Here is a 22605-nt window from a genome sequence, read left to right on the forward strand (position 1 = left end):
CAGCTGCCATGCATGGAAAGGACTCCAGCTGGTTTAAGCAGAATGGAATTGGTAAAACACAAATATTTGTTAAGAAGAATCTTGGGGAGGCCTGGGAGCAGGATCAGGGCTTAGGACATGCAGGATGGATGTCATTGCACCGCTGTACCCTTCGTCCACTGCTGCTCTGGGGGCTTGATCCTGTGGCGACTCCACCTCGTGTGCAGAGAAGACCCAGGGCCACTTTGCGCCTCCTGGGTCACATGAAAGACCCTGTTGGCAAGGCAGGCAGAGTTCGGGCCCAGTCATCGCCTTTGTGTGGATTGGAGAGGTCAAGGGTAAGGATATACACAGAAATGTGGGTGGTGTCCTGAGAGGTCAGGGCCTAGAAGAGTGGAGACCTGGAAATCCGATGTGAGGAGGTCTGGGGGTGGCCCATGCTGATGACCTAGGGAGCAGGCGCACAGCATTGCATTTCACATCAGTGGCCACCAGGGGGAGCGCCAGGCAAACCAGGTCGCTGATGACTCATCCAGAGGTGGACCAGCCTCATTTCCAGACCCCCGGGTGCTGGCCTTGGCGCCAGAAACCACAACCAGTGGCCCAAGTGCCTGGCGTGCAGCAGCCCCACCACTGACCTCCAGGCTGGCTCTCAAGAGGCCCACAGCAGCAAGCATCCAGGGTGGAGTGGTCACCAGGTCAGCACCCCACCTCCTGTGGGCTCCCCTTTTCTGTCTCATGCACCCCTGGACGCTTCCCAGCCAAATCCTGCACGGGAGCTCGGCTCCTCACCGCAAGGGCCCCTCCTCTCTCAGCGTCTGAGAACTGACCCCTCCTGTTTCCCCGTGGATGATGATGATTCTCTTTATAAGTACTTTGTGTCCGTTGCAGAAATCCTTACAAAGAACAAACTTTCCATCATCTCAGAGATTATATTAACATTTTGGTTCATCCACTCAGATGACCTTCCTGTGTAAACGACATCTTTTATAAAAATGCAGTTATAGAAATTATACTGTTTAAAAACTTGTGTTTGAAGGTATTATGCACAGCTGCCCCTTTTAAGGATCTCAAGCCTTTTCTCGAATGGCTACACCTTCATTTATCTCACTGTTCCCAACCTGAAAGGCCTGAGGGCTGTTCTGATCTGTGCTGTTCATCAGCAATGCTGCAGTGAGGCTGCTGGCACCTGGCGGTTCACTCCTTCAAATTTCCTCGATGAATTCCTCTGCTGAAGCCACACCCGAACCCATTGCTTCTTGCCCCCACTGTTCCAGCCCATGGTTTCCGGGGTATTCCACCCTGTTATCCCTTCTGTGGCTTTCAGGGTTCCCCTCATCAGCTGCACCCCACAGGAAACACTCCCACGACCAGCAGACACTTAGCGTGGACACCCCATGTTTCTTCTTTGCTGCTGCTGCTGCTGCTAAGTTACTTTAGTCGTGTCCGACTCTGTGTGACCCCATAGACGGCAGCCCACCAGGCTCCCCCGTCCCTGGGAGAAAATCCTCTGTGTGATGTGATAGCAATGGATACAGGTCACGATCCATGTGTCCAAACCCACAGGAGGTCAATTCTGGGCTCTGAGCGGTGATGATGTGTCCACGGAGCTTCATCAATTGTAACAAATGTACCCACCGATGGGGATGTTGCTGGTGCCTGTGTGGGGGCAGGGGATGCACAGGAAGTCCCTTACCTTCCCCCCACATTTGCTGTGCCCAAAACTGCTCTAAAAGTAGCCTTAATTGTAAACAATGAAGGGTTTGGGGCATTCAGAAATATATAAAAATACTCAACACTGTTCCTTCCACCCAGCTTTAGAAATTATGTACACAGAAAGCCCTCGGTGCATTACCACCCCCTCCTGGTCTATTCCTCTCTGTGCCCCTAAAGGTCACCGCTGTCCAAATCCGGCTTGTCATCATTCACCCGTGTCTCAGCAAGTCCAGCCTCGCTCACTTGAAGCCAGAGCTGGTTCACACTTGGACCTGCTTCCTCTGACCCGCTCCACCTGGAGCCTCCACCCTCCCCGAGGGCGTGGCAGGGGCTGGCTCTGCCCTTTGTCCACCCCAGCACCGGCAACTGGGAAGGGGGATCAGTAGATGGTGCTCATGTGTTTGCTGCATTCCTGGGTCCATGTGGATGGGCTTTTAAAAAAAAATTTTGCTGTGTTAAAACATGCATGACATGAAGTTTACCATCTTCACCGTTTTCAAGTGCACAGTTCAGAGGCAGTAAGCACATGCACACTGTTGTACAGCCACCACCACCACCATCTCCAGAACTTTCTCTTCTTCCCAAACTGTATCTCTGTCCCCATTACACCCTCACTCCACACCCCTCCCCCACCCTCCTTTCCGTCTCTGGAATCACGTAGTCTGTCGTCCTATGACTGGCGTCATTCAGCACAATGCTTTCCAGGGTCATCCACATTGGAGCAGGTGTCAGGATTGCCTTCCTGTTTAAGGCTGAGTTAGTGTAGTAGTGGTGCAGTGCTTTTGACCAGGCCATGCTCTCTGTAGCGGCTCTATGGTCCCAAGGGCAGCTGTCGACCCCTCCCCAGCACACCCAGCATAGACTTAGGGAAGTCTGCGTGTGTGCCAGTCCAGGAATTACCAACTCTCCAGCCTCTGCAGGGGGTCCCAGAGTCTGAAATGCCCCCTCCCCTTGGGCTCCAGCTGTCCTTCCTTTGTGCACTGGCTTTTCACCCATGGAGACTTCACCCAGAGTGAGGGAGGGAACTGACTCCCTCATCTCCTCCAGCATCTCGCTGCCATAGAAACAGAAAACTAGAAAGTATAGCACTTGTAAGAGGAAGTCGGGAGCCTAACGGGGGCACTGTGGCCTTTCCCTCCCAAACACCCCTGAAGGATGGCATCCCCACCCCTCCAAGCTCACTGAGGGGGAGCCCCAAGAGAGATGGGGGTGCCTGCAAAAGGGACATCTCCTCACGCAGGGGACTTGTTGAACTATCCTCACCTGAGCTGATGGAACTGGAGAGGGCTGGTCAGAGGGCCCGTTTGGGTCATGAGGATGTGAGTTTCCTCCAGCTGACTGCACTCTGAGGAAGCATGGCCTCAGACCATCTTGCTGATACCCCGGGAGCCTCAGCCAGCTGAGGGGACCCACAGATGATGCTGTGGAGGGTGGGGCAGGGGCAGAGGGGACTGGAAACCCCTTTCCTGGTAACTGGGTGGAGGCAGGAGCTGCGGGGCCCCTGGACATTCACAAAGGCTGCCAGGAGCACTAAGAAACGGTAAGTAGCAAAGACTCTGCCCTGGTTCACTCTCCTGCCAGCAACACTCTGTCCCTCTCACCGCCACCCCCACAGTGGACAGAGCATCAGGGAATGTTGGAGGGGAGTGAGCTAGATCTGTCCTCTTCCTGGGGACGTGGGCCAGAGCTGAGCTGGCACAGGCCGTGCACTGAGATCAAAGTGCTTAGTTAGCCTGGACGGAGCTTTGGGCACCGGAAATTGACCAGAAAGTGATGGGAGCCTCTTGGAATGTTTGAAGGGGTGGAAAATAAAGATCTGAGGAGGCCCAGCTGGAGCTGAACTGAAAACAAATTGAAAAGCCATTTTATATTCATACTTCACTTGGTCCAAATTTTTGTGTAGAACTAAAAGCACGAGACTCTCCAAGGGGTGAGGAAAGAGCAAAAGACACATGCTAGGGAGTGTGGAAAGTGATTCACCTGAATGTCAGGACAAGGGGGCGATTCCTTGAGTGCCTCCTGGGGCAGCAGAGGCACAGGGCAGCTTAGGGACAGATACTTGGGGTTTTGCTCTCCTCACTTGTAGGATAGTGTGCATCTGATTACAGAGCTGGGAGGAAGGGGACCTTCGAGGCCATGCAGGGGAGAAGCGCTAACAGATCAACAGGGAAAGTAGGGAACCGGGACCATCAGAGAGGAGAGAACAACACGAAGAGTGGGCGCTAAGGAAATGGGAAGAATATGATGGCAAGTTCCAGGAAGACTGTCAGGTGGGCATCTAAGACTAACCTACCGTCCATCATTTACAAGAAATGCATAAAACAGCAGGATAAGTTGCTGGAGGTAATGAGGTATACAGACAGGTGCAAGCAAAAATAAGGCAGGAAGAGCTGTATTCACATCAGATAAGGTGGCCTTTATGGCTGAAACGTGAAGAGGAAAGGCAAAAATCATAAGGAGGGTCAGTCATAAAGTTGTATGAGCAAAGCAAAATGTGGTTAAATGAACACAGCAGAAGTATTGAAATTGTAAGGACAGTTGGATAAAAATACAGTTAACCATGAGAGATTTTTATACACATTGCCTAGAGTTAGACTAAGTAAATAAAAAGGAATAGTGTCCAGAAATAATCAGTGCATTTGATAGGTAAAGATTCTTACAGCTATGAACAGAAAACATACCTCTCATTCATATGTCCCTGGCATGGCTACAAAGATTATGTGACCACAAACAAAGCCTGAACCAATACAGGAAAGCAGAGAAGAAGGCTATATTTTTTATCATAATCTGAGAAAGTTTATCATAATCTGAGAAAGTTGTCAGTAACTAATAAAGGTGGGACAAATATAATGTTAACTGCTTTGATAATAGGAAAGTGTGTTAGTCTCTCAGTCGTGTCCAACTCTTTGTGACCTGTGGCCTGCCAGGCTCCTCTGTGCATGGGCTTCTCCAGGAAAGAATGCTGGAGTGGGTCCCTGATAAATAGGAAACACGCTTCTAAAAAACAGGCCATCAAGGAGGAAATTAAAAACTATTAGAAAGCAGTGAAAATAGGAATGTTACATTCTCCAGGACATAGCAAAACCACATTCAGTGGAAAATAAAATGACTTAAAAGCCATCTGTATTAAAACAGAAAAACAAAAGACCAAGGACCTGCTTTTTCAGTTTAAGTACAAAAGAAAACTGTGTGCTTAGTTGCGTCTGACTCTTGGAACCCCTTGGACTGTAGCCCACCAGGCTCCTCTGTGGAGTGTGTTGCCATTCCCTTCTCCAGGGGATCTTCCTGACCCAGGGATTGTACCTGGATCTCCTGCATTGGCAGGCGAATCCTTTACCATCTGAGCCACCTGGGAAGCCCACAAAAGGAAAGTAGGAAGATGGAATTGATGAAGAACAGAAATGAATCAGAAACCTACCTGCACACTTCTCTTAGAAGATAAGTGGGGCCTGGCCTTTGTGAACACTGATGAGCAGAAGAACCGTGGCTCACCCTGACTTCCTTTCCTTGTGAATGAAAAATGAGTTACAGAAACACACAAGGCTAAGATTCAGAAAGGAAACATGATAACAGAGTCAGGAGAGGAAAGCATTTTGAGGAAATGGGTGAGGCGGAAGGGTGTGAACCTCCAAAGGAGGTTGAGGAATCAATGCTGGGTGAGGCCTGGCTCCATCACTCACGCGCTGTGTGACTTTAGGCCAATTACTTAGCCTCTCAGACCTTCTGTTTCCTCATCTATAAAGTGGACATAATAATTGTTCCTATCCCTTGGGCAGTTATGAGGATTAAATGGGCTCATATAGGGAATGTGTGCACTAAGATAGCCTCTCAAAGGGCTCAGAGTAAATGATAAAATACTGCAAATCTAGATGAACCATGCAGGGTTGGAGAGAGCCCGCCTCGTTCAAACTAAATCAGATTTCTTGGCTGTGCAGACACTCATCTTAACCAGAGATGCCATAAATCCAGTCCCCGGACAAAAGACAGATCAAGGAAAATAGTACTAGTGACCCAGCGGCTGTCACAGCAGGAGCTCCTAAACACGAACCAGGAAAACACAAAACAGAAGTGGCCTGGGAGGGAGCTTGGGGCACATTTGTGAGGGCCCCCCCAGCACGGGGTTGGGAATAGCCGAGAAATGGTGAGAGCACAGGGCGCCGGCAGCCCAATTGGACCGTGGCCCAGACGGCCCGCGGGCCTCCGGGGACCGCCATCAGTTAACAGGCAGGAGATCAAAAATGCCAGCATTCCTGGGAGTCTGTTACAAAGAAACAAAAACACCAGTAAGTTCAAGGAGGCTTCTGGAGCATTGGTCAAAGCTAGCGGCTTCCCCCAGCAGGGAGCATTCTGGTCCCATCACATCAGACTTTGTGCTAAACGGCTATGAGAGGGGACAGAGTGGACCCCATTGTCCCCCGCCTGGGTGGTGGGGAATTGTGCCCACCACTCAGAGGCAACACAACATGGGGGATCAGAACCCATGTTCCGTGAGACCCTGTCTTAAAAATGGGACAGCTGCCAGTGTGTCTTGCACATTTAACTGTATCAGATGTTATCTAAGGATTGGGACAAACACAGGCACGACATGTTGGAATTTGCAGGGCGCTGATGGGAGCGGTGAGCCGGGTTCAGTGAGAAAGGAACCGGTGTCTCTAAAAACCAGTCATCACATTTGTGCAGGTTCACAAGACTATATCTGTGGGATCATCATGCAGAAATAAACAGAAAGATACTTGCCCCTTTTAGAGTAATTATTAAACTTGGTGTGCAATGGGGTGCACTCTATGTGTTCATCAGTAGTCAGGGTGCGGCTTCCCACACTCAGAGGAGCAGGAGTGCCAGGTGGGCCGCAGCCTGCCCTCCAGCGGATGTGCAGGGGCTCCAAGCAGGGTTCAGGCCAGGGGCCCAGTTCACTGTGACTTGCACTTTGCTGCTGCAGGCTGGCACTAGCCCTGGGCTGCCCTTGGTTCAGGCTCAGCCCCGGCTTCCTGAGTGCTTCCTCAGAGTCTGAAGGATGTGAAGGTCAGGGCCAGCTGACAGTGGGGGACCTTTGCAGCACCCTTTGGGGAGCTGCCCACCTGCTCCCACTGCCTCCCAGGGTTGCAAACCTGTACCTTCTCCGACCCAAGTCTCAGCCCTCGGGTGGATAGAAGGTCCTTCCTGCATTTTCCTGGACATGCAGCCAGCCTCACTCACCTTGCTGCTCCCAGGAGAGGCCCTGTAAACAGTCATTGAAATCCCAGTGTCCTCTAGTGGCTCAGTGTCCAGCTGCTGACTGGAGGGGCAGGGAACCCTCAAGTCAGAAATGGAGTGCTGTTGGGCAAAGCCGAGTCCAGCCTGCCCCATGCACCCTGGCACCCTCACTCCCTTCAGGCCCTGGCAATCAGCCCTCTAGGTCTGTGAGCCCCACACTGCACTGCATCTGGAAGTTTATATGGCAGGTGCACAGATGGATCTCAGTGGACTCTGCTGCACTGGAAGCCCAGGGTCTTAACCACTGGACTGTCAGGGAAGTCCCACGCTTCAGCTTTTGATGTGGTCTACTTACCTTTTTTTTTTTTTTGTCACTCATGCTTTTGGTCGTATATCTAAGAAACCATTGCCTAACGTAAGGACGTGAAGATTTACTCCTGTGTTTTCCTGTAGTATGAAAAGCAAATATGGCTTAGATGGTAAAGAATCTGCCTGCAATGTGGGAGACCCAGGTTGGCTCCCTGGGTCGGGAAGATCCCCTGGAGAAGGGAATGGCAATCTACTCCAGCATTCTTGCCTGGAGAATTCCATGGACAGAGGAGTCTGGTATGCTACAGCCCATGGAGTCCCAAAGAGTTGGACATGACTGAACAACTAACACTTTCTTGTAGCTTTAGCTCTTACATTTAGGTGGATGATACATTTTGAGTTAATTTTTGCATATGGTGTGGGGCAAGGGTCCAAGTTCATCCTTTTGCATGTAGATATACCATTGTGCAGTGCTATTTGTTGGAAAGACCATTCTCTCCTCGCTGAATTGTCTTGGCAGCCTTGTCAAAAGTCAGTTGGCTATATGTGTAACAGTTTATCTCTGGACTCAGCTCTGTTCCATTGATCTATGTGTGCGTGCTAAGTTGCTTCAGTTCTTTCTGAATCTTTGTGGTCCCATGGACTGTAGCCCACCAGGCTCCTCTGTCCATAGGATTCTCCAGACAAGAATATTGGAGTGGGTTGCCTTTTCCTTCTCCAGGGGATCTTTCTGACCCAGGGACGGAACCCATGTCTCTTATGTCTCCTGCATTGGCAGGTGGATTCTTTACCACTAGTGCCACCTGGGAAGCCCCTCCACTGATCTGAATGTTTGTTTTATGTCAGCACCACAATCTTCTTTTTTTGGCTGCACCATGCAGCATGTTGGATCTAGTTCCCTGATCAGGGATCAAACCTGTGCCCCCTGCAATGGAAGCTCGGAGTCTTAACCACTGGACCCCCCAGGGAAGTCCCAGCAGCATCACCATCTTGATCACTGCAGCTTTGTCATAGTTTTGAAATTGAGTCTTTACCTTTGTTCTTCTTTTTCAAGATTGTTCTGTCTATTCTGGGTCCCTTGCATTTACATACAAACTTTAAAGTCAGTTTTTTTATTCCTGCAAAAAAAAAAAACCTGGGATTTTAACAGGAATTGTTTTGACTCTATAAATCAATTTGGAGAGTATTGTCACCTTAATGTTACATCTTCTGATCCATGACCTGTGATTTCATTTATTTAGATCTTTAATTTTTTTTAACAAAGTGTGGCAGTTTTCAGTGTATAACTCTTACACTTCTTTTGTTGAATTTACATTTACTTCTCCTCTTCGATGCTGCTGTACAGGGAACTGATCCTGCTGGTTGGCATCTTCCCAGCTGTTCCTCCCTGGCACCCTTCCTCTTTCCATCTAGTCACTTGGAACCAGATCCCCAGGTTGGTTGGAACCAGCTGTGTACTGAGAACCAGCATGTTCAGAAGGAGGGCAGGAGGGCTCCGCCACGAGGAACTGGCACGGATATGACACTTCCCACTGGGGTTGCTTTGGCTGCATATCGCTTCCAGGGAGACGGCTTGGACTGGGTGAGTCAGCCTGGGCTTTGGTGGGTCCAAAGACTGGTTCCAACACCTGTGAGTGATGAGAACTTGGACCAACGTTCTTCGAGCCTCCTCTCCCCCTTTATAAAATGGGGGTGCTGGTGGTGGTGACACCTTCCTGTAGAATTGTCATCAGAGACCTCATGTGTCCAGTCACAGCACAAAGTGGCTGCTGCCTGAGTGGTGGCCGTGATGACCACAGGCAGCTCGAGTTTGTGGTGTGTCCCTGGAATAATGCCTCACATCATGCCTGCCGTCACCTAGCAACTTCATGTTTGCCTCTAAAGACCTTGTACTCATCCCTTAGAACAGTTTCTCAGGTTTTATGCCCTTAGCCTAGCTTCTTGACCACTTGAAACATGTAAACTGAATTCTGTGCCTCGGACCAATGTAAAATCTCTCTCTTATTCACATCATTACCACAAATCTTCCCAGGAGTTCCAAAATATAGTTACATACATACATACATAGTTCACAGAATATAGTTTTGTAAATGCATATATATATATATATATATGTCTGTAACATATATCAGGTATTAAACAATAAATAATATGATTTCCTTATAGCAACTTCTTAAAAGAATAAACACAGAGATCAAAGGGAACTCTTCCCAGTCACTGGTGAGTCAGTGGTTCTCCATCTTTACCTGGAGGCCTCAGAATCCCTTGGAGGCCTCAGAATCACCGGGAGGCCTTTTTTAGTTCAGTCACTCAGTCGTGTCCGACTCTTTGCAACCCCGTGAACTGCAACCCATCAGGCTTCCCTGTCCATCACCAATTCCCGGAGCTTGCTCAAACTCATGTCCATTGAGTTGGTGATGCCGTCCAACCATCTCATCCTCTGTCGTTCCCTTCTCCTCCCGCCTTCGGTCTTTCCCAGTATCAGGGTCTTTTCCAATGAGTCAGTTCTTCACATCAGGTGGCCAAAGGATTGGAGTTTCAGCTTCAGCATCGGTCCGTCCAATGAATATTCAGGACTGATTTCCTTTAGGATTGACTGGTTGGATCTCCTTGCAGTCCCAGTGACTCTCCAAAGTCTTCTCCAACACCACAGTTCAAAAGCATCAATTCTTCAGTGCTCAGCTTTCTTTATGGTCCAGTTCTCACATCCATACATGACTACTGGAAAAACCATAGATTTGACTATATGTACAGACCTTTGTTGGCAAAGTAATGTTTCTGCTTTTTAATATGCTGTCTAGGTTGGTCATAGCTTTCCTTCCAAACAGCAAGTGTCTTTTAATTTCATGGCTGCAGTTACCATCTGCAGTCATTTTGGAGCCCAAGAAAATAAAGTTTGTCACTGTTTCCATTGTTTCCTCATCTATTTGTCATGAAGTGATGGGGCAAGGAGATCCAACCAGTCCATTCTGAAGGAGATCAGCCCTGGGATTTCTGTGGAAGGAATGATGCTAAAGCTGAAACTCCAGTACTTTGGCCACCTCATGCGAAGAGTTGACTCATTGGAAAAGACTCTGATGCTGGGAGGGGTTGGGGGCAGGAGGAGAAGGGGACGACAGAGGATGAGATGGCTGGATGGCATCACTGACTCGATGGACATGAGTCTCAGTGAACTCCGGGAGTTGGTGATGGACAGGGAGGCCTGGTGTGCTGCGATTCATGGGGTTGCAAAGAGTCGGACACAACTAATCGACTGATCTGATCTGATCTGAGCTGATTGTACCAGATGCCATGATCTTCATTTTTTAAATGTTGAGTTTTAAGCCAGCTTTTTCACTCTCCTCTTTTACTTCATCAAGAGGCTCTTCAGTTCCTCTTTGCTTTCTGCCATAAGGTTGGTGTCATCTGCCTATCTGAGGTTATTGATATTTCTCCCAGCAATCTTGATTCCACTTTTGCTTCATCCAGTCCAGCATTTCTCATGATGTACTCTGCATATAAGTTGAATAAGCAGGGTGACAATATACAGCCTTGATGTACTCCTTTCCCGATTTGGAACCAGTCTGAGTTATTCCATGTCCAGTTCTAACTGTTGCTTCTTGACCTGCATACAGATTTCTCAGGAGGCAGGTGGTGGCCTGGTATTCCCATCTTTTGAAGAATTTTCCACAGTTTGTGGTGATCCTCACAGTCAAAGGCTTTGGTGTAGTCAATAAAGCCAAGTCAGTCAGTCAGTTCAGTTGCTCAGTCATGTCCGACTCTTTGCGACCCCATGGACTGCAGCACACCAGGCTTCCCTGTCTATTACCAACTCCTGGAGCTTGCTCAGACTCATGTCCATTGAGTCAGTGATGCCATCCAACCGTCCCATCCTCTGTTGTTCTTGTCAATAAAGCAGAGGTAGATGTTTTTCTGGAATTCTCTTGCTTTTTCTATGACCCAGCGGATGTTGGAAATTTGGGAGGCTTCATAGCATCACCAATGGCTGGGCCTCAGCCAGAGCTTCTGATCTTGTTGAGCAGGGGGGCTTGAGAATCTGCACCCCTGACAGTTTCAATTCCTTTGTTAATAGCACCTTATTAATAACTGCAGTGACACATAACTTTGTTCCTGCCTCTGTGTGCCTGCTTTTGCTGTTCCAAGCCTCCCTGCTGCTCCTTCCCTAAATACCTCCCATTCAGTTCAGACTCTTGTTTCCCCACTCACCCACCACAGGACCTTCATCAGAAGCCCTGCAGCATCTTATGCATCCTGCAGCCATTGCTGCTGCGGCTAAGTCGCTTCAGTCGTGTCCAACTCTGTGCAGCCCCATAGACAGCAGCCCACCAGGCTCCTCTGTCCCTGGGATCCTCCAGGCAAGAATACTGGAGTGGGTTGCCATTTCCTTCTCCAATGCATGAAAATGAAAAGTGAAAGTGAAGTTGCTCAGTCATGTCTGACTCTTAGCGACCCCATGGACTATAGCCTACCAGGCTCCTCCATCCATGGGATTTTCCAGGCAAGAATACTGGAGTGGGGTGCCATTTCTTTCTCCACTTGCAGCCACTACAGGTTTCATATTACTTTGAAACGCTCTCTGTTCACGTCATCACATCACTCACTTATTGAGCATTTACTTTGTGCCAGACAGTGTTCTAGGTGCCACGGACTCAGCAGTGAACAGAGCAAATTCTAGGTGGTGGCCAACAGATGGCAAACAGAATAAGTAGACAAATGGCCTGTCAGAGGCTGATATACCTTCTGGAGAAGAACAGAGGAAGAGGAGGAAGTGCAGTGACGAGGGTTGGTGGGCAGCAATACAGGGAGGGGCATTCCAGGTGGAGGGAGGGGGCAGGACAATCAACCCAGGAGGGAGGCAGGGTCCCCCAGACGTGGCGAGGCTGGCGGGTGAGGGTGGCAGGCAGTGCCAGTGGGAGGCCCAGAGCCCAAGGTGTGTGCAGGGGAGGTGTGGGCAGTGTTCAGATGCATTTTCCACACCTGCCTCCACCCCGCCACCTCACCCCTGAGCAGACACCCAGCAAACACCTGTAATTAGGGAAAGGGGCTTCCTGAGCTCTCCCTGCCCAAGCGTCTCTGGCCCCCAGGTGACCACACTCGGGAGACTCCTGGCCGTTGGTACTGGTTTGTGGCCCTCTTCTCTGCTGTTCAACAGGAGGGCAGACCCACATACAGTGGGGCCTACTACAGACAGTCCCGGCCTGTGGCTCCGCAGGCTTGGCAATCTAGCCTCCATGGGGCATCTTCAGGGAGCTGCGTGCACACTCACCACGACTGTACCCTGCCCCCCGCCCCCTGCCCTTATGTAACCAGGGCGGTGGGGAGAACGGCAGCTGGCACCTGCACTTGGGAAATCTGGAAGCTGTCAGGTCAGTCTAAATCAATCCACAGCCCCAGGGCAAACACAGAGGCTCCTTTGGAAGATTGGACAGGCCCCACCCAAGCCTTGCGGACACATTCTTGCATTTCTGAACTGGACAAAATCAGACAGCCTAGCCCTAATCCCCCAAACTGGGAGCAGATTACAACGCCCCACGTTTGAAAGCTGTTTTGTTCTTGTTACGCAAACTTCCTGGGGAGGGACTCCCAGGACCAGGAGAAGGGTCTTTAAATGCATCACCTCTAAGCTGACACCCATTCCTGGAGCTCCATCCCTGGGAGAGCCTGTGTTGAAGGTAACCCTCTTCCCCTTCTCTTCTTCTAGAGACCTCTAGCTGCAGCCTGGCGGGGAGTGGTCCACCCCTGCAGCTGGTCCTCCCACCCCCAGGAGCATCTTCTGAGCATCTAAGCTGTGTGCCGAAGGTCTGAAGCTCACGTCTGGCAGCTCCAGGGAGGTGGGGCTCCTGGGGCCCTCGGAGCAGGGGGACCTGGGGACACTGGGTGAGGAGGCTTGATTCAGTCACCCGGAGACAGAAGAGTCCCGTAGAGAGAGCATTTAATGTCTCTCAGCTTCACTTTCCTCATCGGTAATGTGGACTATAGCAGCTCCTCTTCGTGGGCACTCCTTCAGAGTGAGGATATCTATGAGGCTCAAAGGGGATGCTGACCTCTGCGGACATGGTGGCTCAGGCGAAGCCATGGTATATATATACTGTGTATAATAATACATGCACATATACTATATGTATTGTGTATATGTGGTGCAGTGCTAAGTCGCTTTAGTCATGTCGGACTCTTTGTGACCCTATGGACTGTAGCCTACCAGGCTCCTCTGTCCATGGGATTCTCCAGGCAAGAATACTGGAGTGGGTTGCCATGTCCTTCTCCAGGGGATCTTTCCTACTTAGGGATTGAACCTGCATCTCTTATATCTCCTACATTGGCAGATGGGTTCTTTACCATGAGGGCCACCTGGGAAGCCCCATATAATGTCTTTTTTTTTTTTTTTAAGTGGAAATAGCCTTACTGTGTTTTTTCTGCTGTCAGAGATCACATTGTGTCTGAAAGTGGGTGGGCACCTCTGGGAGGATAACAGGAACTACTGGGGGAGAGGAAGGAAGGACACTTAACTTTTCTCTGTGTCCTTTCTGTATCTTTTACATTTCCTACCATGAGCATGTATTACCTATTCAAAAAGTAAACAAACGTGCAGGATCTTAGGTCCCCAACCAGAGATCAAAACTGCACCCCCTGCAGTCCTGCAGTGGAAGTTCGGCACCCTAACCATTGGACAGCCAGGGAATTCCCCCCAAATTAACAAACATTTTTTGAAAATGCAAATTCGCTGCAGAAAAGTGAAGCCCTTCAGAAAAATGAAAGCAAATCCACCTCTAATCCACCACCCCCTAACTCCCACCCCCCCTACCAAAAGATCACCACGCAGGGCCTGTCCCCACGGGCTCTTGCAAGTGCACACATGCCTGGTGTATCTGTTGTCTGTAGCCTGTTTCGTTTCTTACTCCTTGTGCCCGGGACAAGGCTGACAGTTCAAAGACCCAGCCAGCCTGGGTCTGTCTGGGGACAAGCCACCAGTGCTTTTGAGAATGAGGCTCAGTCAGAAGGTGGGGTGTGTGTCCTGATGCTGAGTTTACTCAGTGTGGGTGTGGAGTCACCACCTGAGTCCTTTAATCTGATCTGGAGACGGGCCTTGTCGGGTGTGCCTGGAGAGCACTTGGAGGGTTTGCCTGGGAGTGTCAACAGCTCTGCACAGAGATAGAGGTGGGCGTGGGGCTTGAGAGGTGCCAAGAAGGGCCTACCCCCAGCACACTGCCAAGACCCCACAGTGAGCAAGTGTAGACAACCTTAGGACTCTGGGTCACTGCTGCTGGGTCCCCATTGTGAGGGTCCGTCATCTGCTGGTGGGCAGGGGTAGCCTGCCAACCAGGACAGTCCAGACTGCGGGGTTAGGGAGCTGAAAAGGCAAAAGGGTGCCACTTCCCAGTGACCCCAGGGAGATCTTCATCCTATAAAATCAGCAGCAAAGGTGGGTGTTGCCCTGGGGACCCCAGGTCTCAGTGCCCGGCGGGAGGGCGCTCTCCTCCATGCCTGCAAGGAGCTCTCCATTCCCAGGTACCATGAGCGCAATCAGCGAGGTGGTGCAGCGGGCCAGAGCCGCCTTCAACTCGGGACGGACGCGCCCGCTCCAGTTCCGCGTCCAGCAGCTGGAGGGGCTGCGGCGCCTGATCCGCGAACGAGAGAAGGACCTCGTGGGCGCGCTGGCTGCGGACCTCCACAAGGTGCGCCAGCCGGACCACCGGAGGCGCGGACTGCGTGCGCCCAGGATGTCCGCTGCGCGCGGGGGCGGGGGCGGACTGCTCCACCCCTTAACAGAGAAGCCACTTAGTCCCCCAAGCACTGCGCGCCTCTGCGCGCCCTCCTCTCCCTGCGCGCGAGGCGCCCCAGGTCCACGTGCCCTGCACAGGGCCAGAGGCTCTTTTCCACCGTCTGTCATCCCCGCTCCTGGCTTCACTCCCTTCTCCACCCAGCCCAGCGCACGTTAACTATCTCCTGCTAACACGACACCCCTCTGGCCTCTCTTTCCTCCATCTCTCAGCCCACGCGGAGCCCTGGGTTCTCCATACCAAGAAACAGCCCAGTCTGGCCACTCTGCTGGGGTCTGCCCTCCCTCCCCATCTTTTCCTCTCTCTGAGCAAAACCAGACCCCTCCAAATTCTCAGCCCCTTCCCCTCACTGCCCCCAAGTCACCTGGACCTGCTTCCACCCTCCCGTCTTGCCTCGGAGGGGAGCAGAGAGGCTGGAGTCTACAAGCCTTCTGCTTCCTGGCCCTTTGCTACTGTTTTTTTTGTTTTTTTTTTTTTTTACTCTCTCAAGATTTCTAACCTTAAGACAAAAACCAAAGGCAAGAAAATCCAAGTGGTTGACTTCACAACTTCCATCTTGCTCTGCACAATCACAGTTCGAGAGAGAGCTGTTTATTACACCTTCTGTACTCCCTCTCTCCTCACCCTGCACACTGGCTTCCTCCCCACCCCACGCCCTGCCATGGGCTGCCCAGTCCCTCCTCTCCTGGCTTGAGGGTCTCCTGGATTTCCTCCTGACTCTCTTTGGTCGCATATTTCTTGTAGCCACTTTCTCAAGGTGGTCTTCTTAGGGCTCTGTCCTGGGTTCAAGTCTTATTTTCATCTATAAGCCTTCCTGGACACCCTTCAGCTCTGTTCCCCTGGACTTACTTGTTGTTTAGTCACTAAGTCATGTTAGACTCTTTGGGACCCCCATGCCCTGTAGTCCACTAGGCTCCCCTTCCATGAGATTTCTCAGGCAAGCATAGCGGAGTGTGTTGCCATTTCCTTCTCCAGGGGATCTTCCCGACCCAGGGATCGAGCCCGTGTCTCCTGCATTGGCAGGCGGAATCTTTACCATTGCCACCAGGGAAGCACTCCCTGACTCACTAGGGACCCTCAAATCAGGTCTGAGGTCCCCTTGGGCACCTTGAACTCAACATGTCCAACCTGTCTGAGCCCCCAGCACTTGCAGAAAGGGGTCCTTGCAGCTCACCACCCAAAGGTTAATTCTCAGTCCCACCCCCTGTGCCTTCTTGGCGGGTGCTCTGGGCTGGGGATTCTGCAGTAAACGGCTCCCTTGCAGCTGAACAAGTCAAGTTCTAAATGGGCCCACCTGGAGCATAAGGTCCTGTCTTGCTCCCATTTTGCAGATCTGGAGACTGAGGGTAGGAAGCTCACTTGGGGTCACAGAGCTGGGAAGCAGGACCACCACGGGCCTTGGGGTCTCTGCTCAGAGCCCCCACTGCACGGCCCTCACCCTGGGGTGAACCTCACTGAACCCTCTCTCTAGAATGAATGGACCGCCTACTACGAGGAGATTGTGTATGTCCTGGAGGAGATCGACTACATGATCAGGAAACTCCCTGAGTGGGCTGCTGACGAGCCTGTGGAGAAGACCCCCCACACCCAGCAGGATGAGGCCTACATCCACTCGGAGCCCCTGGGCGTGGTCCTAATCATCGGGAGCTGGAACTACCCCTTCAACCTGACCATCCAGCCCATGGTGGGCGCCATCGCTGCAGGTACTGTGGGCCCTGCTCCAGGTCAGGGAGCCATGAGGGGTCCCCATCCTTCACTGCAGAGGAAGGGGTCTGGGGTGCTGAGGACTGGGCAAAGATGGGGCCTGCGGTCAAGGAGAGGTTTGATGGAGCTAGTTCTCTTGGGAGGCTGCAAGGACCAGAGTATTCAGCCAGGCCTCTGAGTGCCCAAGGCCCAGCCAGGTTCGGATGTCCATGCAGCCCTGCCTCCCGCCATGTGTCCTGGGTCCCTTGGAGGACAGAGTGTGGGGTGGTCCAGGTGCAGTCCTGACTCTCTGTGCTCTGCAGGGAATGCGGTGGTCCTGAAGCCGTCGGAGCTGAGTGAGAACACGGCAAGCCTGCTGGCCACCATCCTCCCCCAGTACCTGGACCAGGTGATGGGCTCCCCCGGCACACTGAGAACTAAGGCCCGGCCAGGTCTTTGGGGTGGGGAAATAGTGAATTCTTGCAGCCACAGGCCGAGCCACGGGTGGGGTGAGGACAGCTTGGTGAGGAGAATGGACCCCCGAGCCAGGAGAGGGCGTCTGCTTGGTGTTGGCTGCCTGGGCAGGTGGGGAGGGGGCTGTGGCCATGTCTGAGCCTCGCCTCCGTCCTTGCTTGGCAGGATCTGTACCCTGTGATCAACGGGGGTGTCGCTGAGACCACGGAGGTGCTCAAGGAGAGATTCGACCACATCCTGTTCACCGGGAGCACCGGGGTGGGCAGGGTCGTCATGATGGCTGCGGCCAAGCACCTGACCCCCGTCACATTGGAGCTAGGGGGCAAGAACCCCTGCTATGTGGACAAGGACTGCGACCTGGACATTGCCTGCAGGTGAGAGGCTGCCCCCAACGTAGGCGGACAGCAGGGCACCCCAAGTGACACCAACATGACACCAACACCTGCGGTCCTGGCAGGAGCTGGGGTGGGGGCACCATGTTCACAGAGAGAGTTCGGGAAAGACTTCCTGCAGGGGTGGGGGCGTCGAGCCAGAGCCCTACCCCGCTTCACACCCTGCATGCCTGGCCTTCTGGGACGTGGGGACCCTGAGCAGGTGACACCTGGCCGTGCAGGGCTCAAGGCTATTGAAAGAGGGGTACAAAGGCCACCCACCCCAGACCCCCTGCCCCAGACATCCTCCTGCCAGTCGGTGATGAGGTCACTGCAGGCCCAGGGATCACGTCCAGGGTCATGAGTGTGCTCTGGCAGGAATCTGGAAGCCAGTGGGGCACCGAGGCATGCCCCCCCATTCCCATGGACAGTTCACAGCTCAGCCTCTTACAGCCTGACCCTGGGCCAACCGGGCCAGAGGCTTATTCCCGGGGAGCCCCCTCCCACCTCCCCACGGCTGGCAGAATGCCCTGTAACCTGGCGTTCTCACAGACGCATCGCCTGGGGAAAGTTCATGAACAGTGGCCAGACCTGCGTGGCCCCCGACTACATCCTGTGTGACCCCTCTATCCAGAACCAAGTCGTGGAGAAGCTCAAAAAGTCCCTGAAAGTGAGTGCTGGCACCGGGGGTGGGTGACGGGCTGCCAGGCAGTGACATGGGCGTGGACTAACGAAAAGACTGAATTTTTTTTCTGATCATGCAAGTAGTCCACACGTACTGTAATTTGGAAAAGATTAAAAAGCACAGAGAAGGAAAAGAGCTCTACCTGGAATCCCACCCCCAGAGGCAGTCACTGCTCATGTGGCGTGTCCCCTCCGTCCTCCGTGCTGTGGACACATGTTTGGGCCCAATGTGATGTCCAGACGCCCTGCATGTATTTCTTTCAAACAACAGCACTTCATGCCCTGGGGAAGGCGGTGGGCAGCAGGGGTGTGGCAGCCCCGCAGTTTTTAGTGGCACCGCTCCACCAGGCAGTGCCCACATACTCCCAGTTTGGAGTTGCTATGGCCTTGTAGCCTGTGGCCACGATGAGCATCCAGTCCTCACCTGGAGCCTGCCACCTCCTCAGGAGTTCTACGGGGAGGACGCCAAGAAGTCCAGGGACTACGGGAGAATCATCAACTCCCGGCACTTCCAGAGGGTGATGGGCCTGCTGGAGGGCCAGAAGGTCGCCTACGGAGGCACCGGGGACGCGACCACCCGCTACATCGGTGCGTGTGCCAGCCCTCCGGAAGGGCTGGTGGAAATGGGCACAGACCCTCGAGGGGCAGGCGAAGCCCTGCGGTGCATATAATATAGCTGCTTTCACCCATGGCCCGGGTTGACTCCAGGCCTCTCCATGGGCAGGAGCTGGGCGCCACCTGGGAGGCCCCTCCTCAGACCTTAGCTCCCTACCCCCAAGGCCTAAAGGAGCCCCACCTCCGCTCCATCCAAGTAGCTTCAGCAGAGGGTGCTAGCGGCAGAGACCATGGGAGCCCCAGGTGTGCCAAGCGGGAGGGGCCTCCTGCCTGGGCTCGGGGGTCAGCAGATGGGGGCCCAGTTGGCCCCCAGTTTGCCAGGAGGCTGAGGAGCTCCAGCAGGGCTCATGCGGCCTGAAGTGGGGCCCCCAGGGACCCCCATACTGGTTATGCCATTGTCCTCCCCATGACCCTCCAGGGTGGAGCCCAGCTGGAGGGCCTCCTCCTGCCCCTCGCGGAGCCCGGGGACCTCGTCTATAAAGGGCTGGGAGAGAAGGCCACGTGCCTGGGTGGGTCCGGGCGCCGGCTGACGCTGGCCTCTCCCTGCCTAGCCCCCACCATCCTTACGGACGTGGACCCCCAGTCCCCGGTGATGCAGGAGGAGGTCTTCGGGCCCGTCCTGCCCATCATGTGTGTGCGCAGCCTGGAGGAGGCCATCCAGTTCATCACCCAGCGCGAGAAGCCCCTGGCGCTCTACGTCTTCTCACCGAACGACAAGGTGGGCCAGGCACCCTCCCCAGGGTCCTGGGAACCCAGCTCAGCACCCCTGCAAACGCAGACCCAGGGAACAGATTCCAGCCCCATACTCCCTGCTGTGCGATGTCCCCTAACCTTCCTGAGTCCCTTTCCCCTCATCTCTGAAGTCCGGACAGAACACTGACTGAGATGCTGACCCGCTTGGTGCTATTCTCGGTGTTGTGGGAACTACTGCTCTTCCCATCTTAGCACAAATCCCCATGGGGAGAGTGGGGGACCCAGCCTGGGACTCTGGGGGCAGGGGGAGCGGCCTCAGGCTGGGGCTCGGCCTCCACTAGCTCACATCCTTGCAGCTCCTGGACTTGCACAGGTGGGGAGGGCTGGGGGGTCCTGGGTGGAGACTGAGGCCAGGGGGCTATTGCAGGTGATTAAGAAGATGATCGCGGAGACCTCCAGCGGCGGGGTGACAGCCAACGACGTCGTTGTCCACATCACCGTGCACTCGCTGCCCTACGGGGGTGTGGGTGAGTCTGGGGGCTGAGCTTGCTGCCTGCTGCCCCACCCCCGGGTGTCCCCCATCCCTGGGCTGAGTCTCAGACTCCCCCAACCCCTCCTTTGCCAGCACACCCAAAAGCCACATTGAACCTCGAGACTCTCACCTGGGCCCTGAGAGAGGCCACAGAGCCTCTCTTAGTGGCCGGTTGGGGTGAGACTCTTCAGGCCCAGGGCTGTGGGCACCGCGGCAGACACCCCAGGTCAGGGATTGGCCCAGGCGGAATCGGGGATTGGCCAGGGTGGGCGAATGGGAGAAGGGGCACAGGAGGAGCATCAGAGTCTCGGGCTACACTGAGCCGGTGCCCCCGCAGGGGACAGCGGCATGGGGTCCTACCACGGCAGGAAGAGCTTCGAGACCTTCTCGCACCGCCGCTCCTGCCTGGTGAGGCCTCTGCTGAACGAAGAGACCCTCAAAGCCAGATACCCGCCGAGCCCGGCCAAGGTGAGAAGTGGGAGGTGGGGACGGGGGTGGGGTTGGGGAGCCGCCGGCCAGACAAGGGCCTCACTGCCCTTCGTGTCCCCAACAGATGCCTCGTCACTGAAGCGGTGCCCTGGCCTCACCGTACTGCACCCTTGGAGGGCTCCCCTGGTGCCCCGCTGCTCAAGTGCATCCTTCCCACCCAGCCCCGCCCCCACGCTACACTAAACATAGAGCAATAAAGCTTCGGACCAGCCCCGGACTGCGAGTCTCTGCACCCCGCCCCCACCCTCTGCAGTCCCACCCCACCTCCACCCCCCAGCCCCCACCCCCACAACCCCCACCCTCTCCAGTCCCACCCCGCCCCCGCCCTCTCCAGTCCCACCCCACCTCAACCCCCCAGCCCCCACCCCTACAACCCCCACCCTCTCCAGTCCCACCCCACCTCCACCCCCCTTCCCCCACCCCCATCCCCTCATCCCCCCCCACCCTCTCCAGTCCCACCCCACCTCCACCCCCCTCCCTACCCCCATCCCCCCTGCCCTCTCCAGTCCCACCCCACCTCCACCCCCTTCCCCATCCCCATCCCCCCGCCCTCTCCAGTCCCACCCCACCTCCACCCCTTCCCATCCCCATCCCCCCCCCCTCTCCAGTCCCACCCCACCTCCACCCCCTTCCCTACCCCCCCCCCCCATCCCCCCCCCTCTCCAGTCCCACCCCACCTCCACCCCCTTCCCTACCCCCATCCCCCATCCCCCCACCCTCTCCAGTCCCACCCCACCTCCACCCCTTCCCCACACACCCCATCCCCCGCCCTCTCCAGTCCCACCCCACCTCCACCCCCCCTCCCCCCCACCCCCCATCCCCCCACCTGCCCAGTCCCACCCCACCTCCACCCCCTTCCCACCCCCCATCCCCCCGCCCTCCAGTCCCACCCCACCTCCACCCCCTTCCCTACCCCCCCATCCCCCCCCCCCTCTCCAGTCCCACCCCACCTCCACCCCCTTCCCTACCCCCCATCCCCATCCCCCCACACCCTCTCCAGTCCCACCTCACTGTCAGCTGAGGAGAAGCAAAGTTCTCCTCAGAGCTTCCCTTTAGCCCCAGGGCCCTGGAACTTGGGGATGTCAGCTCCATTTCAGGGAGTCTAGCAGAGTGGGGACGAAGGAGGTGGGGGCAGGGGTCCCTGGGTGAGACCCTTGGTGGATGGTCCACGTGACCCCCCTGGGTGACTCCAGCGTGCTGCCTCTGGGGTGGGAGGACGGGGAGCTGGGGCAGCACTGGGACCCCACTGTGCAGTAGCTTCTGGGCCGGGGTCTGGCCTGAGGGGCCTGAGGACCCGGTTCAGGGTCCAGTGAGGACCGTGGGAAGCAGGGCATCAGTCAGGCCGGCGGGTGAGGGGACCGCGGGGGAGACAAGCCAATCCTGGCCACTGGCTGTTACCTCATCCATTCCAGGAGGACAGGGGAGAGGACGGGGTCACTGGATGTTCTGTGTGTTCCTGTTACTTATTTTGCAAATATCCAAATAACTGACTGAAAACAAAAACAAAGTCTTCCCCAGATCACTTCCCTGAGTCACTGCCCCGTCCCCACTCTCCTACCCTCCACCCCCCACCCGGCTGAACCATCATCGGCTGAACCATTGCCTGCTCTCTGCCCAAAAACACTTCGTCCCCATGGCAGCCCCCTGCCAGGACATCCCTCCTTCCAGCATTCTCCCCCTCACTCTGGTTTCCCAGGACCCCACACTTCAGTGCCCCCACCTCCCCAGCTTCTCCTCCCAAATTAAAGTCTCCGGCCCCCTGGCCCTGAGCTCCAGACTCCCGCATCCAGTACGGTTTAAGCCGAATTAACAGACAGCATCCTCCCCACCCAGCCCCCACCACCAGCAGCTCTGTACACCCTCCACAGAGGAGGAAGCCCAGACTCGGAAGGGGTGTAGCCTGGTCTCACGGCACCATTCACAGGGTCTGCATCTCCCTGTCTCCTCCCTGACACCACGGAAGTGTCACCTGCAGGGATGTGTCCTCAAAACCCTTGGCTAAGACAGTGTCGAGAGAGCTGGAAACATGCAGCTTGGAGAGGAGATGGTTCAGGGTCTCCAAACACCTGATCTGCATCGTTCTCTGTGC

At 54.5% G+C, this 22605-nt stretch overlaps 1 protein-coding gene across 4 annotated transcripts; it reads left to right on the top strand.

Annotated features, from left to right (window-relative positions):
- Positions 1 to 8054: 8054 nt before the first annotated feature.
- LOC102269123 (aldehyde dehydrogenase, dimeric NADP-preferring) lies at positions 8055 to 20721 on the top strand. Of its 4 annotated transcripts, none has more exons than XM_070388792.1 (12): positions 8055 to 8779; positions 12899 to 13028; positions 14704 to 14870; positions 16447 to 16678; positions 16982 to 17067; positions 17298 to 17506; positions 18056 to 18173; positions 18634 to 18775; positions 19354 to 19520; positions 19923 to 20022; positions 20365 to 20495; positions 20581 to 20721. In XM_070388792.1, the coding sequence occupies exons 3-12, from the start codon at positions 14709 to 14711 to the stop codon at positions 20593 to 20595; spliced, it is 1362 nt and encodes a 453-aa protein (XP_070244893.1). In that variant the 5' UTR covers positions 8055 to 8779; positions 12899 to 13028; positions 14704 to 14708; the 3' UTR covers positions 20596 to 20721. The 4 variants fall into 4 exon arrangements, with proteins under 4 accessions (XP_070244893.1, XP_070244894.1, XP_005887325.2 ...); XM_070388793.1 differs by lacking the exon at positions 8055 to 8779 and adding an exon at positions 12290 to 12563; XM_005887263.2 differs by lacking the exons at positions 8055 to 8779; positions 12899 to 13028 and adding an exon at positions 12652 to 12869.
- The last annotated feature ends 1884 nt before the right edge of the window (positions 20722 to 22605 follow it).

This window comes from Bos mutus, chromosome 19 (assembly GCF_027580195.1).
Source record: "Bos mutus isolate GX-2022 chromosome 19, NWIPB_WYAK_1.1, whole genome shotgun sequence".
In the NCBI taxonomy this organism is placed as follows: domain Eukaryota; kingdom Metazoa; phylum Chordata; class Mammalia; order Artiodactyla; family Bovidae; genus Bos; species Bos mutus.

Coding starts and splice junctions, on each gene's coding strand:
- LOC102269123 (XM_070388792.1), top strand. CDS start 14,709: ATGAGCGCAATCAGCGAGGTGGTGCAGCGGGCCAGAGCCGCCTTCAAC. Junction 18,174..18,633: donor AGCTCAAAAAGTCCCTGAAA/GTGAGTGCTGGC, acceptor CCACCTCCTCAG/GAGTTCTACGGGGAGGACGC. Junction 19,521..19,922: donor TCTTCTCACCGAACGACAAG/GTGGGCCAGGCA, acceptor GGGCTATTGCAG/GTGATTAAGAAGATGATCGC.